Source organism: Canis lupus, chromosome 16 (genome assembly GCF_011100685.1).
Source record: "Canis lupus familiaris isolate Mischka breed German Shepherd chromosome 16, alternate assembly UU_Cfam_GSD_1.0, whole genome shotgun sequence".
In the NCBI taxonomy this organism is placed as follows: domain Eukaryota; kingdom Metazoa; phylum Chordata; class Mammalia; order Carnivora; family Canidae; genus Canis; species Canis lupus.
Genome location: NC_049237.1, coordinates 6,163,073 through 6,180,483, shown reverse-complemented (window position 1 = coordinate 6,180,483; position 17,411 = coordinate 6,163,073). Strand labels below are relative to the sequence as shown.

Genomic DNA, 17,411 nt, shown 5'->3' with positions numbered 1-17,411 from the left:
GCTAGAGCCTGTGGCATACCAGACAAGTGGGGAATTAAAATAGCATTAAAAGAAAAAAAAAGTCCCGTCCCACTGTAATCAAAACCATTATCTTCCAAATGATTTTAAGGTCTCTTCCAGCTAGGCCTGAGCACACCTCCACATTTGGTTCCAGCAATGGGGAGGGGTAGGGTGAGATTTCTTTTTCTCACCTTCTTTTCTCACTTGCTCAGTGCTTCCAGATCCTGGGAAGAGGCAGGAGGAGAAGCAAGTAGAAAGCACAGGATCTTACTTAACTAGTGCTGGTACATCCATCTACTTAGTGTCCTCTGGTTGGCATGAGCCCAAAGACTGACTGTGGTACACAGAATGCCCTCCCCAAAGATGTCCATATCCTAATCTGTGAAACCTGTGAATACGTTACCTTCCATGATAAAAGGGACCTGACAGGTGTGATGAAGTTTAGAACTTCCAGATGGGAAGATGACCCTGGACTATCCAGGTGGGCCAATGTAATCATAAGGATCTTTATCAGTGGGAGGCAGGAGGGTCAGAGTCAGAGAAGGTATGATGTCACTGCTGGCCGGGAATAGGGAGCCAGGAACGAAGGCGGCACTGAAAAGCTGGCAAGGAAAGGAATTCTCTACCAGAGCTCCCAGAAAGAATCCAGACCTGCTGACACTCTAATATTAGCCCAGTGAGAGTCAGGTTGGACTTCTGACCTCCAGAACTGTGAGACCAAAAAATGTGTTGTTTTAAACCACTACGTTTTTGGTAATCTATTACAACAGCAATAGATTTGCTGATTTGGGGGACTCTTTATGGGATTACTTCTCAACCAGGGTCAATTTTTGACACCCCCTCTGGGGGACATTTGATAATGTCTGAAGATATTTTAGATGTCACGACTGGGAGGAATGCCAATGGCATCTAGCAGGTGGAGGCCAGACATGCCAACTATCCTACAATGCACAGGACAGGCTCCTACAACAAAGAAGTATCAAGCCCAAAGCGTCAGTAGTGTCAAGGTTGAAAACCCTGATCTAAAGCTGGCAATGAACTCTTTGTCATCTCTCTCCTGTCCGATGGGCAGCACCTCCCCCACCTCCAAGAGGGTCCTTTCAAAATAGCTTGAGCCTGATTCACTTCCACAGCATGTGCCTAAGGGGAAAGCATCACCCTTTTTTTGTGCCACCAAACACTGGCAGCCAGGAAGCACCTACACTGCCCACAGTTCTCTGTGCTCTGCCATTAACCCCAATGGTAGGCAGCCTCTTCCCTTCCAGCTTCACCAGGCAGGAGTCAAGCATCAATCTCTAGACTTCTTCTGCCTTCTAAAACTGAGGCAGGGGTTCTCAACCAGGGGTAGTTTTGCCTCTTAGGAAACATTTAGCCCTATCTGGAGATATTTTAGGTTACCACAAATGTGGGAGGTGGGGAGACGCTACTAGCATCTAGTGGGAGGAGGCCAGGAACGGTGCTGAGCATCCTGCAATATGCAGAATAGCCTTTCACAGTAAAGATTTATCCACCCAACAGATCAATAGCACTGAGGTTGAGAAATTCAGCTCCAGGAGATCCAGGTGAGGCTCTTTAAGAATGTTCTTGCCATCTGCTCTGATAGCAACAAGGGCAGGTGGATGAGTAAGATGCTAGTCTCCCTTTCTTCCAAGTGTCTTGATTCTACCCGTAATGCCCTAGAACCTCCCAACCTCCTTTGTCTTTGTTGGGGAAGGGGAGGACAGTATTCTAGAGAGACATACAGGAAAGAAGCATGATCTCCTCTTACAAAATTCCCTTTGAAGGATCCTCTCTAATGTTGGTTGGAGACAGAAGATGAATTAAGGATTCTGTCTCTAGATTATGTGGTCACATACCACTAAGTGTATTCCACTTGGAGGGCTTAGCCAACACTTTAAGACCTTCACTTAACATCCTGTTAAGCACCTTCTGAAAGATGTTTATGGCATTAGTAGGGCTTTGAGGTTTCCCTGGTAATTCTGCAGGGAAGCATTGTACGTAAGCATTCTCATTAAGCATGCTTAATGAAATAATGACTTTCATATTCTGAATGTGTCCGTTACACAAATTTATAGCACTAGAGTAGAGATACCTTAATATCATATGAATCAGAGCAAGGATATACTCAAACAAAAGAAGAGCGAACAGGGAGCTCAGTGGGGTTTGTGTGCTTCATCCATTCATTCATTGATTCAAATATTCTGCTCAAATGTTGATTTTTCTATTGAAAGCTTCTCTCATCACAGTGTTTAAATAACCCACCACCAACCCCTGCCCACTTTCTCTAATTACCCTACTTTATTTTTATTGAGAGGTAATCCCATGCTATAAAATTCATCCTTTTAAGTATATAACTCAGTGGGTTTTAGTATATTTACAAGAGTTATGAAGCCATCACCACTAATTCTGGAACACTTTCATCACCCCAAAAGGAAATCCTGTTTCTTTCATGTTTCTTCCCAATTTCTCCCTTCCTAGTCCCCTGTCAACCACAAACCTATTTTCTATCTCTGATTTGGCCTATTCTGGACATTTCGTATAAGTGGAATCATGTACTATGCTCTTTGTGTGCATCTGGCTTCTTTCACTTAGCATAAATATTTTCAACGTTTATCCTAGATATAGAATATATGAGTACTTCATTCCTTTTTCATGGAATAATATTCCATTAAAAGGATATACCCAAAAAAATAAAAATAAAAAAATAAAAGGATATACCACATTTTTAATCCACTCATCAGATATTTGGGTGTTTCTCCTTTTCAGCTATCATGAATAATTTTGCTATAAACATTCATGTTTAAGTTTTTGCATGGATCTATGCTATCAATTGTCTTATCTCACTTAGTAGTAGAATTGATAAATCATATAGTACCTCTGTTTAACTTTTTGAGGAACTGCTGAACTGTTTTTTACAGTAGCTACAACATTTTCATTTTATCCTCATCCTTGTCAACACTTATAATTGCTTTTAGCTTTGCCATCCTAGTAGGTATGATGTGGTATCTCATTGTACTTTAATCTTCATTTCCCTAATGACTAATGGTTCTGAATGCTTTTTCATGAGTTTATTGACCATTTGTATAGTCTTTGGAAAACTGTCTATTCAAATCCTTTGCCTACTTTTTAAATTGGGCTGTCTCTTTATTGTTGAGTTGTAACTGTTCTTTCTGGATACTACACTCTTATCAGATATAGGGTTTGCAAATATTTTTCTACTGTTATGTGATGTATCTGTTCACTTTCTTGATAATACCTGTTGAATCACAAAAGTTTCTAATTTTGGTGAAGTCCAATTTCTCCATTTTTTCATTGCTTATGCTTTAACTGTCACATCTGGGAAGCTACTGCATAGTCCAAGGGCACAATGACTTAAACTTCTAGTTTCTTCTAAGACTTTAATAGCTTCATTTCTCACATTTCAGTCTTTGATCCATTTTGAGTTCATTTTTGTATGTGGTATGAAGTCTAACTTCACTCTTGGCATGGAGATATTCAGTTGCAGGTGTTCGGTTTTGAACGGACTATTCTCTCCCCACCCCCATTAAATAGTCTTGGCACCCTTGCTGAAAATCAATTCTTTACTTTTTTATGGTAGTTATCATCTGAGATTATATCATTTACTAGTTTACTCCCTGCTCTTCTCAAACTCTCACTCCCCTCCTCCTCTCCTCCTTCCCCTCCCCACACGGCCCAACCCCCTGCCCAGCAAAACTAAAGGGTAAAATTCAAGAAGACAGGAATTTGTCTGTTTACTATTTATCTCCAGTGTCATGGACATGATAGATACTTATGTATTTGTTGAAAGAATGAGATTCCAGTTTTGTTTAGAAACAATGGTCATTGTGTGGATGGATACCTCCTAGTGCAGGAACTCATTTAGGGAGGAAAAAAAATAAAAGGTTGGTGAGCACTGTGCCTAAGCTTTCATCACCATTTCCTGGATTGGATAAAAAGAACCTAATTAGGTAAGTAACTACCCATTAGAACAGAAAGCGCCTCCAGAGAAGTTAATAGAAATCCAAAGGCAAGTGTAAAGGTACCACCTAAGATGCATTATTCCAGTAAAGAGCTCAACAGGTGAGTGGCCTCAGATAATCCTCTTCCCTGCTTAAAGCCTCCATTCTCTCATCCCCAACACCAGCTCTGGGTCACTTGAGGTACTGGTAGTCTAGATGTTCTGGCATCCTTAGAAACAGGTTCTGTTGTCAACTAAAGTTTGTCTATTTAAAGGATATGGTTTTTTTTTGGGGGGGGGGATATGGTTTTTATTTGCAGTTTACCTTTTAAAAATAATAAATAATAGTGAAAGGGAATAGAGGAGAAGGAAGAAGAAATGGGTAGGAAATATCAGAAAGGGAGACAGAACATGAAGACTCCTAACTCTGGGAAGTGAACGAGGGGTGGTGGAAGGGGAGGTGCGGGGAGTGGGGGGGTGTGACTGCGTGGTGGGCACTGAGGGGGGCACTTGACGGGATGAGCACTGGGTGTTATTCTGTATGTTGGCAAATTGAACACCAATAAAAAATAAATTTATTATTAAAAAAATAAAAAATAAAAAATAAATATTAACAAAAGCAGAGGCTTTATTAAGAGATAATATAGGTTTCCTCATGAAAACTGTCTGTCCATGACTATAACTCTGACCCTGAGTATAAAGATTCAGAGGTCTCCCTAAAAGTGGGTAGGTAAAACTCTTAGCCAACTGCCTAAAATAGAAAAGGTTGTCAAAGGTTTTCCAGAAGCTCTTATTTAGAAAGAAAGTGCATGCCCGCCCACTAGTGGACAAATTCAGTAATTGCCCTATTTTCCAAGGATTCCCAGGCTCCTAACCTTAGGTGAAACCTGTCAGCTAAACTTTAGAGCCCACACATTAACTGCCCACACAAGACACGCATTAAAGAGGTCACTGAAAACTCCAGGCTCTAAAGAAGCCAGGGACAGAAAAGTATGGGTGATCATGGAAGAGGTAAGAAAAACAAAAACCAAGTGCCAGGAGCATAATCAAACTTTATTTTTCTGAACTATGATGACAACCATACCATGTAACACATGCTCGTATGATATTGACAATTGTAACTTAGATTCAAAATTGAGGGGAGGACAGATAAAATAGAAATATTTTACTCTGACCATTTTACCATTTTCTTTCACAACTTGTTGACTTCTGTTTTGGAACAAGAAATCAGTGATTTTTTTTTTTCTTTAGCCTGTCACTGCTAAATCTTGTACCAAGTTCAACAAGAACACAGAATTCAGCCTTGACTGGTAGCCTTGACTAGGAAGTGATACTTAGTTTTACTTTAATAATTGAGAAGAGGTGTTCACAAATGTAGGCATTTTCAAAGATTTTTAACAATCATTGCACAATTGTTCTGACAGTTGCAGGAGTTTGGGTGCCACCGTGCTCAATATTCACCCTTGTATCACACTGCAGATTACCTTCCACACTGTAGGTATGAAGACATGAAGGGGCACTGGGCAGGGGGAGGTCACCTTCACAGAGCTGGAATCAATAAGCCACTTGGTAAAGTCAGCGTTTGGCCTAACAGAATTTCCACCAGGGGCTCAGACCATCAGTTACAGTTCTAGAACTAATTCTAGCGCAGAAAAGAGGACCAAATAACACTAGGCCAGATACCTTTCTCCATAGTGTTTCATAGCTAAGGTGAATGCCTTTGCAGGGCATTCAAAGTGTTTGCCAACCCAAAAGGCCAATTATGTGATAACAATCTTTGCTGCTTAGCATAAGCAGAGATTTTCTTTCCCAAGTGATGAGGCATGAGCTCATTTCAACAGCTGTACACCTCTCCTTAGCTTCAGCGCTGGCTGAGCCTCCCCACCTATGTGCAGTGAGCAGACCGCTGTGCTTTGTGTCCCACTCATCCAATGGTGCCTGCCACGCTCCGTGGCCCAAGCCCCAGGGGAGATGCAGCTTACAGGTGGTGAGCTGTGTCCATGATGGGTCCATTTATAACTTCCAGAAGAAAGCAGTTCCTGCTGAAAAGTGCAAATGAGTAGAGGTGAAGTTGTGTCCTTGCATGACTTGCCAAAGGGAACTTAAATTTTACTGCAAGTCCAGTATTAGCACCCCATCTATCCCAGGAACATCATCCAAATGAAGTTGTTTGAAAGTTTCCTCTGTTACAAAAATGAATTTCTTAATTACTTCCTTGTGTTGTGCCTGTCATGGGCACACTGTCTAAAATATTTTCAGTCATATAAAAATTCTCAAACCCACAGCGAATAAATAGAGCTAATTATTACATCTAAGTATTACTAAATATGTACCCTCATCAGCTGCAAAAGCAAATGTCACAATGTTTAAGACTTCCTTCACACAATTTTCCTTTTAATTTCCTTGCCACATTTCTAGTGCATTGAGCAACAGTGTCTCTGGTTACACTTATATTTGCACGTGCTTCTATCTTGTTTCAGGACCCACATTTCCACCACATTCAATAGACACTTTTTTACAACTTGCAATATGTGAAGAATGTCATGTCCTGGGTGGATTTTTCACTTAAATACAGAACTGCTTATTCTATTAACAATCCAAACAAATCTTGTTGACTTTTCTGTTCTCTTTGCAGTTCATTAGGATTTGGTCACATGTCTCCCACATCCCTGGTCTTTGTTCTTATGGTGGTTGGTTTCTGTTTTTTCTCTTTTTTTTTTTTATTGAAGTTTGATTTGCCAACATATAACACCCAGTGCTCATCCCATCAAGTGCCCTACTCACTGCCCGTCACCCAGTCACCCCATCCCCTTGCCTGCCTCCCCTTCCACTACCCTTTGTTTGTTTCCCAGAGTTAGAAGTCTCTCATGTTTAGTCATCCTAATTTTTCTCACTCATTTTCCCTCTGTTCCCTTATAATCCTTTTCACTATTTTTTATATTCCCCATATGAGTTAAACCATATGATGATTGTCCATCTCCAATTGACTTACTTCACTCAGCATAATACCCTCCAGTTCCATCTGCATCAAAGTGGTGGGTATTTGTCCTTTCTGATGGCTGAGTAATATCCCATTGTATACATAGACCACAGCTTCTTCATCCATTCATCTGTCGAAGGACACCAAGGCTTCTTCCACAGTTTGGCTATTGTGGACATTGCTGCTATAAACACTGGGGTGCAGGTGTCCTAGCGTTTCACTGTATCTGTATCTTTGGGGTAAATCCCCAGCAGTGCAATTGCTGGGTCCTAGGGCAGATCTATTTTTGACTCTTTGAGGAACCTCCACACAGTTTACCAGAGTGGCTGCACCAGTTCACATTCCCATCAACAGTGAAGAGGGTCCCCCTTTCTCCACATCCTCTCCAACGTTTGTGGTTTCCTGTCTTGTTAGTGTTCACCATTCTCACTGGTGTGAGGTGGGATCTCATTGTAGTTTTGATTTGTATTTCCCTGATGGCCAGTGATGCGAAGCATTTCCTCATGTGCTTGTTGGCCATGTATATGTCTTCTTTGGTGAAATTTCTGGTTGGTTTCATAATGGCTGTTTTCATACATTACATCCTTTGCCAAATAAGCACATAGGAGAGGTCTACAGTTTATAAACTGGAAACCTATGACTCTCTACATCTATGTTCTTTTTCCTCCTTGTCATAGAGATGTGAGAAATATTTGCTTTTCTAACACCATCCAGTAGAAGTGACTCTCACAAGGCAAAAACGCAGTTTTGTAAAACATTATAACTGTTCCCTGTAATTCAGCCCCTGGATCTCACCCCCTCCACCTGGTGGAAGAACATGACCTCAGTCTTGTCCAGGAAGTCATTCAGTCACTTCCAATGAGGACGTTGAGTGGCAGGGTTCCTATTGTCCCAGAATTGGCCTTGGAGCCCATACCATAAACCAGGCGGGTAAGCACCCCTTGCCCTGCTGCCACTGCAATTGCAATGGGGAGCTTTGGACATGCCATTGCTTAGCTTTTCTCCAGAACAATACTGGGGCTCTTTGAGGAAGGGACATGGGTACAGATGTTTTTTAAAGCCCTGCAATGTGAATGCAGGCAATTCTGGTATATGCACAAGGTTGAGAAGGATAGATCTAAAGCAAGCAGCCAACAACAGGGGCTAAATACTGACTCACCAGCCTTACCAAGAAGTGACGATGCCAGCTCTACTGTAACTAGTGGCAGCCCGCCATCTATGCCTAGACTCAACAAAACAGGAGGGAAGGGTGACTGGAACTTGTAAGAACTGACTCCTGTACTGCTGCAGAGCCCTCTAGAGCTCCCACGTGCTCCTCAGGAGACAGCCAGTACTTGATGCCTGGGCTCCAGAGCCACATATGGCCCGAAGGTGTCAGGGCAGCAGCAGCAACCACAAGAGGACACATTTACTGCAGCAGCCAGTAAAATAAAGAGATAAAAAAAAAATCTGTCCCTTCTCCCACAGCAGCACCCTGGAAGAAGAGACAGGTGTCCCAGACCCATCAGGTCCCCCTCCGACCCAAGCAGATAGGGTCTCAGCTCAAACTGTGCTTGGGGAAAAGGAAGATGGTAAAGGTTTAACCCACACATGAAACCGAACTGGATTAAATATTAGTAACCAAAAAAAACTAGAAAAGATTAAATCTGCCCAAGATGTCACTTCAGGATGGGAAAGGAGTGTCAGCAGTACAGAGCTGGAAACTATGATTTAAGGAAAGAATCTTGGTTGTGTTTATCCTGCTCAGTGAGTTCACACCACTTTATAAACCAATCATACTTCAGTGTTTTCTCGGTCATACTAGGTTTAAACAATCTGATTACAAGATTTTCTGAGGATTTCTCCTTCCTGTCTTCCAGGAGGTGACATCTATGTTCTGTGGGCATCAAATAGACTTCGTGGGAGGTGAGGGGTGGGGAGCCTCTTCCATGGCCATTCCTCTTGCATCGGCTTCATCCAAACCCAAGCTTGCAAAGCCTCCTGGCTAACCACTACACACCTTTGGAATTCACTAACCCCACCCCCTCAGCAAATTTCTAAACCCTTTGTGTGAACCCAAGGAAGGCTTAGCGGCTGTCTCAAGTGTACTTTGGGAGACTCAGGAGCAATCCTGCAGCCCCTCTGCCTCTGCTACCCCATGCAGCCCTGTGGTATGCCCCATGCAAGGCAGGATATGGGATCCCTTTCACAAAGATACTCACCTTCTCCAACTCTTCCCTGCACTTCTCATCCCTCCCCAACTAGGAAACCTTCCTAGTCTACATGGCAGTGCTTGAGAGAGAAGTGAGAGGAAATGGTTCCCCTTATCACATATTCTTCCAAAACGGACCTATCCAACACCTGTACCAAACCTTTTGAACCCAATAGCCAAAAATATGAAACCTTTGGTCTTTGGTTCTCCCATGAGAGTTTTCCTAAAATAAAGGAGATTCCATTCTAGCTCCCCAAATGAGAAACGATTACAGCCTAAAAAATGAATTGGCCCCACATCCCTATTAATATGGCACCTGTTCACCAGCCCCCACTGCTCTGTCCTATTAAGATCAGAGAAAAACGTGAACGAACTCCAATAGAAGAAGGTACCAGAACAGCAGAAATCAATTATGTGCAAGGAATTTAGGGAGATATTTATCACGAACTTATGTAAATTGAAACAAAACACACAAAAAGATGAGTTTGGTGCACTGGAATCAGTGAAAACTGACGATAAACACTACACTCTATTATTTGTTTAAGATTTATTTCTTTATTATATATAGAGAGAACAAGAGCTAGGGTAGGGGCAGAAGAAGAGAGAAGGAGAGAATCCCAAGCAGACTCCCCACTGAGCACAGAGGCCAATGCTGGGCTTGATCTCACAACCCTGAGATTATGACTTGAGCTGAAATCAATAGTCCAATGCTTAGCCAAATGAACCACTCTGGCATCCCAATATCACTCTTTTTTTTTAAAATTTATTTATGATAGTCACACAGAGAGAGAGAGAGAGGCAGAGACATAGGCAGAGGGAGAAGCAGTCTCCATGCACTGGGAGCCTGATGTGGGATTCGATCCCGGGTTTCCGGGATCGCGCCCTGGGCCAAAGGCAGGCGCCAAACCGCTGCGCCACCCAGGGATCCCATTATCACTCTTTATTTGTAGAAGTAACTGAAGTTGGTTCTTACCGGATGTGTAGAACTTGTCAAGTAATCTTATTGTTTATTTCTGGCCATTGTTGAGTAAAGCTGCTATGAACACTCTTGTACAAGTCTTTGTGTTGACATGAGCTTTAATTTCTCTAAACAATGTTTTCATAATTTTTCAATATATCGCCTTTTCTGGTGCTATTTTTACACCAATATGATTTAATAATAAAAGGCAATTTTATAATAAAAATAAATCTGACTTTAATTTGAATTAAATTAATTTGGGAGTAGGGAAATGCATTTTCATCATCTCTGCACTTCTAATATAAAAGTTATAACAAGGCAGGGGTGCTGGGGTGGCTTGGTCAGTAAAGTGTCTGACTCTTGATTTCCACTCAGATCCTCATCCTCAGGGTCGTGAGTTTGAGCCCTGCTTTGGGCTCTGCACTCAGAGGGGAATCTGCTTGAGATTCTCTCTCTCTCTCTCTCTCTCTCTCTCTCCCTCTGCCACTCCCTCTCACTCACACATGCTCTCTTGCTCTCCTTCTCTCTCTCAAATAAATAATTTTTTTTTAAGTTATAACAGGGCCATCGCACCAGCACGAAGCCTCAAGGGTAAAGAAAACACTAGGAGTTGGTAGATACTGTAACAAACTGCAAAGTGCACACATACTCTGTTTTAAATGCACAGCCACTGTTCCACATCAACCAATTGACCATGCAGCCCCAATACTTGCCCGATCCTCTCATTTTGCAAGGACAGGATTTTTGTTTATATATGCAATCTCCTAAATTTAAATGTTGACCAATAAAAAGTATTAAGCACTGGTAGGCTAGTGCTGTCCAGGGTTAGGCTATACAAGATAAAATACAACCACAGTTCAGATTTGGCCCAAGACTCATTAGCCTCTAGCTAAGATTTTGGTTCTCCATCTGGCTATGAGCAATATGAACTTTTAGCTTTTTAAAAACACAACATGCCTGGCTGGACCCTATCTCGTGATTCTGACTTACTCAGATTCTTAGATCAGGAATGAGTCTCCGGCATCCACACATTGTTTGAAAGTGCCAGAGTTCACTCTGTTTCACAGTCAGGATGAAGAAGTAGGGAATTAAATTTCAAGTTAACAGTGTTTGGTCACATGTCCCAAATTCAGCACTGTGTTCAGACTGTCGCTTTCCTGGCCTAATTCTACCTATTTCAGAGTTCAAACACTGATGAGCATATCAGTAAATTATAACTGGTGATACACACACAAATAATGAAACTGTCACAAGGCAGTTTCTCTTGTCTTAATTAACCCAAATGGCATCAAATGTTGGCTCTTCTGTGCTTCAGAACATTGTAATACCTGACCTTTGTGGAGGAAACTTGATTCTAAGTAAAAAATGTTCGGATACAAGCTGATGGGAATTTTATTCATGAACATGCTAAACATAAAAACATTTCTCCACAAATAAGGGAGAAAAGAAAGGAAGCAGGAGAAGGCAGATCAAAGGAGCTATTTTTAAAGACAACTGAGCAGGTAACAGGTCTTGTGAGATGAGTACAAAGGTATGGAGACAGTACAATCCCTAACCTGGGACTCTTGTCCATCAGGTGAGTATGGGTTTAAGGTTAAGGTAGAAAGATACTGTGGTAGGAACCGCTCTCAATTTTTTCCCAAGAGGCTCCTGCAAGCCAGAGGCAAATGGGTCTTTATGAAAAATGGAGACAGCCAGTAACAAGATCCTTTCATCATTTGCATTTCAAGCCTCTGACTTGTGGTCGTGTGGCAAGCAAATGAAGAAAAATGAAATAAACATTAACGGGGGTGGGGGCGGTATTTACAATAACATTGAGTGAGGGTCAGAAGGCTACAGAGCAAGTACTGGTCCTTGGCGTGGAAACCTGAAAGTCAGGGACAAAGAGAATGGCCACAGTGAGCACAGATGCCACGGATAGAGACATGTCCAGGTTTAAAATCGTCCTCACCTTGGTGGTCCCCGGAATAGAGTGCCTCACTGGCATCGTTGGGAATGGCTTCATCACAATCATCCATGGGGCCAAGTGGGCCAGAGGCAAAAGGCTCCCGGTCACTGACTGCATTCTGCTGATGCTCAGCTTCTCCAGGCTCTTACTGCAGATCTGGATGATGCTGGAGAATATTTACAGTCTACTGTTCCGGGTCACTTACAACCAAAGCACAGTGTTTATAGTCTTCAAAGTCACTGTCATTTTCCTGAACTATTTCAACCTCTGGCTTGCTGCCTGGCTCAACATCTTCTATTGTCTGAGAATCACAAACTTGGCTCACCATGTGTTCTTCATGATGAAGAGGAAAATCACGGAGCTGATGCCTCGGCTTCTGGGACTGTCACTGTTCATCTCCTTATGCTTCAGCTTTCCTTTCTCTACAGATATCTTCCATGTGTACGTAAACAGTTCCATCCCTATCCGTTCCTCCAATACCACCGAGAAGAAGTACTTCTCTGAGACCAATGTGGTCAACCTGGTTCTTCTCTATAACCTGGGGATCTTCATTCCTCTGATCATGTTCATCCTTTCGGCCACCCTGCTGATCATCTCTCTCAAGAGACACACACTACACATGGAAAGCAATGCCACTGGCTGCAGGGACCCCAGCATGGAGGCTCACTTTGGGGCCATCAGAGCGACCAGCTACTTTCTCATTCTCTACATTTTCAATGCAGTTGCTCTATTTCTTTCCATGTCCAACATCTTCGACATCAACAGCTCCTGGAATATTTTGTGCAAAATTGTCATGGCCGCCTACCCAGCTAGCCACTCAGTGCTACTGATCTTGGGTAACCCTGGGCTGAGAAGAGCCTGGAAGAGGTTTCAGCACCATGTTCCTCTTCACCTGTAAGAGCAGACTCTGTGAGTGGAACCCAGAGTACCACATGACTGGTTCAACCAGTTCTGCCTTTCTCCACTTAGACTTCTCTCCTCATCCATCTTTTCTGCCTGAATCATGCTCTGATACTTCTCCTCAGGTAACCGGACACTTCTCAAACAGGATGCTTACTTTTTAACATGAGATTCTAAGCAAAAGTAGCTAAGCCACACTAAGATTGATTTGTGAAAGCTTTTGGATCTATGCTGATTCATCTCGTACCCTGTGCTCCACCCTGCATCCTCCTCCCCTGAGCCTGAAGGAGAGGATGGCCAGATATCTCTGTTTGCCTAGGATGATTTCAGTCTGTGCCTCTTGTCACTCAGCATCCTTTACTTCTCAAGCATACCTTGGTCTGGATGAAAAATGACATGGCCACCCTACTTAAGGCACCCTACTAACCCACAGTGAAAAAACAGGAGGGCTAGTGACAAGCATAGTATGCAGTCAAGAGGCAGAAAGGAAATGGGAATACTGGGATGCCTGAGTGGCTCGGCAGTTGAGCGTCAGCCTTCAGCCCAGAGTGTGATCCTGGAGACCCGGGATCGAGTCCCACATCGGGCTCCCTGCATGGAGCCTGCTTCTCCCTCTGCCTCTGTCTCTTTCTCTCTCTGTCTCTCTTATTAATAAATAAATAAAATCCTTAAGAAAGAAAGAAATGGTAATATCTACAGGGAAAAGGGATTCCAGAAAGAAAGGCTGATCAGAATTATCAGATGCCACAGAGGTTTCAAGAATGGAGGCCACGTATACTATTAGAGTGACAGGTGGCATTCAGATTGCAGAGGTTTCCAGAGAAGGTGAGGAAAACAGTGCGGGAGTTTGTAAAGACCAACAATCGCAGGACACTCTCTGGAGAGAAACATGAAATACAGGGTGGTGAGTGGGATAAGTAGATGGTCAACTGAATGCTTTATTTTTCCAAATGGTAAAAGAGACAAGGGCTGAGGGCAAGAGTGGTGTGTGCAGCCACAGAAAGAAAATAGAGTCCAGAGTAAAGGAATGTCTATGTTGATGTGCTCCTAAGTCTGTGGCAATGCAAGGGCGTCTGTTTCTGTCGTCGTCATTGCTAGGTGCCCCCCAGGAGGGCGGGGCGGGGAGGAGGAGGGTAAGTAAACATTCGAGAAGGAAAACATCACACTTTACTGTCACTCTTCAGAATGACGGCATCGGCATTGCCTCAAAGGGCTATACCCAAAATAACACACCCCACTCCTAGATATCTTAGAACCAGAAAGTTAGGAATTTGGGGGTTTCTTGTATTTGGTGTTTTTAAAATCAGAATTACCGAGGAAAATGTGAAAAGAAGACTACTGAGGCATCAGGGCTGCCAAATGAAAATGTAAGATAAGTAACAAAGACTAAAATGCTGAGCATCTGGACTCTCAAGCACATTTTTCTGAGAAAATCCCTTACATCTGTGAACAGCAAAAAATTACATGCACACACACACACACACACACACTCTCTCTCACATACATCTCTGTATAGTTCCAACAGCACAGGATTTATTCAAACTAGAAGGGAAAATATTCATGAAAATACACATTTTCCACAGTTTTCCTAACTGACATTTATTTCTCTGACCATTTAAGGCTGGTTTGGTTATTATGATAAGATAAACCAGATTCTGAAGTGTCATTCCAGCTCCTAAAGAATAAAGAAATATACTTTTCCCCAATACATGCATACCTACCACTGAAAAACAGAGAAAAAAAGAAAATTGATTCAGAGCCACCATATGATTTTTATGAACAATGCCAAGATAACAAACCATATAATCCCTCCCCATGCTTATTATGAAGAAATATTATGTTGTTGTTTGCAAAAGCCAAAAGCAGCCAAGAGCTAACAAGAGCTTTGAGGATGGTGATGTCCATACTGTAGTTGCCCTACCTTCAAACAGATAAAGTTCCCTCCAGTTCTCCCACCTTGCCCCTTCCTTCCTTCCTTCCTTCCTTCCTTCCTTCCTTCCTTCCTTCCTTCCTTCCTTCCTTCCTTCCTTCCTTCCATCCTTCCATCCTTCTCTCCTTCTTTTTCTTTCTTTCTGTACAACCCACCTAAATTCCATAATGGGCCAGAACACTCTATCTTCAAATTGGTTGGCCTTAGACAGAAATCAGAAGTCCTAAAGGATCTGCTTTGCAAACCCTACATGATACCCCTATACCCTGGGAGAGGTTTGAAAGTTATGGTGTGATGGGTTCCTTTACCCACAAAGTCACTCTGGACATTCATCCACCACATGGAGCAGCAGGGGCACTTCAGTTGTCATGGGTCTCCAGTGTGGAAGGCCCAGTACAGGTCGAGGTGTCTCAAACCTGGTTGAGTCCTAGTGAAGGAAAACTAGAGTAGAAGCCAGGGCCAACCTAACAGCTGGGATTTGAGAAGCACAAAATTGTCCCACCATACCACACGATCTTTGCCTCCTAACCCGTCAGTGTCTGCTAATTCCACTGTGGTTCCTGCTTTTCTGGGAGTGGACTCAGCAGGAATTCTCTCGTATTTTTCTCTTACACATTCTTTACTCTGGGCTGCTAGGGCACAAACATCTATTGGATTAGGGAAAAGGAACTACACACTCAATCAAGGACATGTCTTCAATTGGGAGAGGGGAGCAGAAATGAAGGGGGAAATTGGGAGCAATCATGGCAGAACTGAAAGGAAGAAACACTGAGAGCCCCATTTCACTCCTGTCTCCCTTTTGCCTCTGGACAGAAGTGGACTCCTTAGGGGAGAGGTGGGAGGAACAGAAATTCCTTGCATGCTCAGAAAGTTTGGTTTGCAGGAGAAGGAGTAAGGATAAATGAGCCAGGGTGCCTGTCCTTAGTGTTGGAAGGCTGGGGGACCTCTCTGGATCCTTTTGCTAGATCAGGAACAGGTTGCCATGGAGAGCAGAGGCAAAAGTCAGAGGAAAATGCTCATCTCCATGTCCTTTGAGGTGAGGTAACATGTTATGTGGTTAGAAACTTCTATTGGTGGAAGCAGGACAGAAGCATTTTAGAGCCTGGGATGTGGCCCAGAAGGGGCAGGCTGGGGCAGCACAAGAGGTGTGGGATGGAAGGCCAGAGCAGAAGATCTGGAAAGGGAAGGTGTGAAAGTGCCAAGTGCTTGGCCAGGCTCCACTGGGAGAAGCACTCTACTTACAGCTCCTGCTTGGCCCTTGGGGGCGATCCCTGCAAGCAACAGAAGGTCTTCCAAGAGCTTTCTAGAGGAACATTCCTTGGTGGGGCCTTCACAATTCAGACTACCAGACAGCACAGGTGTTCCGTGTCTGCAAAGCCTGCCAGTCAACCAGCCTCACTGAGGTGGGACCGGATTTTTTATAGTTTCTTATTTGTCTCTCATTTGGTTTTCCTTATTATTATTTTTTTTTAGCAAATTTCCTAAATTTTTTTTTTAGCAAAAGTGTTTTATAAATGTTCTATCCTCTCTCAGTTTTGTCAGGAGAAAATAAGAGCAAAGTGGTTTTGCAGACATTTGAAAAGACAAAGAATCAACGATACCTTGGGTTTGGGTTGGGTTCGATTGTGGCAGCAGCAGAGAACCTGACCTGAGGAAAGAATTCCAAGGTGGATCATTGCTGGGAAAATCTTACCTCAGGCAGCTGGCCTCCCTTCTCACCACACAGTTCCTGGAGTCACAATGACTTCAGTTTGGGTCTGGGCTCTGCTACTTCCTAGTGTTTGCAGGTTGTTGTTCCTTTCTGAACTTCAGTTTCTGTATCTGTAAAATGGGAATAGTATTAATAGTACCTCTCTCCTAGGATTATCGATCCCTGTAAGAAATGAGTAAGATTAAAACACAGTGTAAGCTCTCAGCAAATGATAGTTGTTAACGTTCTAAAGGGAAGGGATGTAAGGCTGAGAGGCCAGGAGTATAGAATGAGGCTATTCAGAGCAGGCCAGATGTGAAAAGGCCCAGGACTGGACTAGAGGTGCACAGAGGGTTTGGCTTTTTTAGAGAAGCAAAACCTAGTCCAATCCATAGCAGCTCATTATCCCAAGAGGTGTGGGGTGGGAGAGAGGGGAAGGAGGGCAAAGGAGGGGAGGCCAGGGTGCCCTGAAGTTTTTGGCTCTCACAGATCCTTCTGGCAACATCAGAAAGACATCTAGTATTCCAGGGCTGAACCCCCTGGTGATTTTGAACAAGGTAGGGCACTAGGTCAGGGGCCAGCAAACTTTCTGTCAAGAGCCATACACAATAAATATTTTAAGCTCTTGGGCCACATGCAGTCCCTGTCACAAGTCCTCAACTCTTCTGTTGTAAGCACAGGAGCCACCAGAAAACAACATGTACATGAACAGGCGTGGCTGAGCTCTAATAAAATTTTATTTACAGACATGGAAATGTCAATTTCATATCATTTTCACACATCATGAAATATCTTTTGATTTTTTTTCAACCATTTAAACATGTGAAAAGCCACCTTAGCATGTGGGCTCTACAAA

At 43.0% G+C, this 17,411-nt stretch overlaps 2 protein-coding genes across 38 annotated transcripts in view; one reads left to right on the top strand and one right to left on the bottom strand.

Moving 5' to 3' along the window:
• The window catches only part of KEL (Kell metallo-endopeptidase), a 294,970-nt gene that overhangs the window by 239,328 nt on the left and 38,231 nt on the right, over nt 1-17,411 (bottom strand). For all 37 annotated transcript variants that reach the window (XR_005371215.1, XR_005371216.1, XM_038559306.1 and 34 more), the window contains one exon: nt 16,559-16,686. The gene's annotated coding sequence lies outside the window, so the exon portion shown is untranslated. The remainder of the gene's footprint in view (nt 1-16,558; nt 16,687-17,411) is intronic.
• TAS2R40 (taste 2 receptor member 40) lies at nt 12,013-12,933 on the top strand. The gene is given in 1 exon segment (NM_001145495.1): nt 12,013-12,933. A coding segment is annotated over 1 exon segment (921 nt).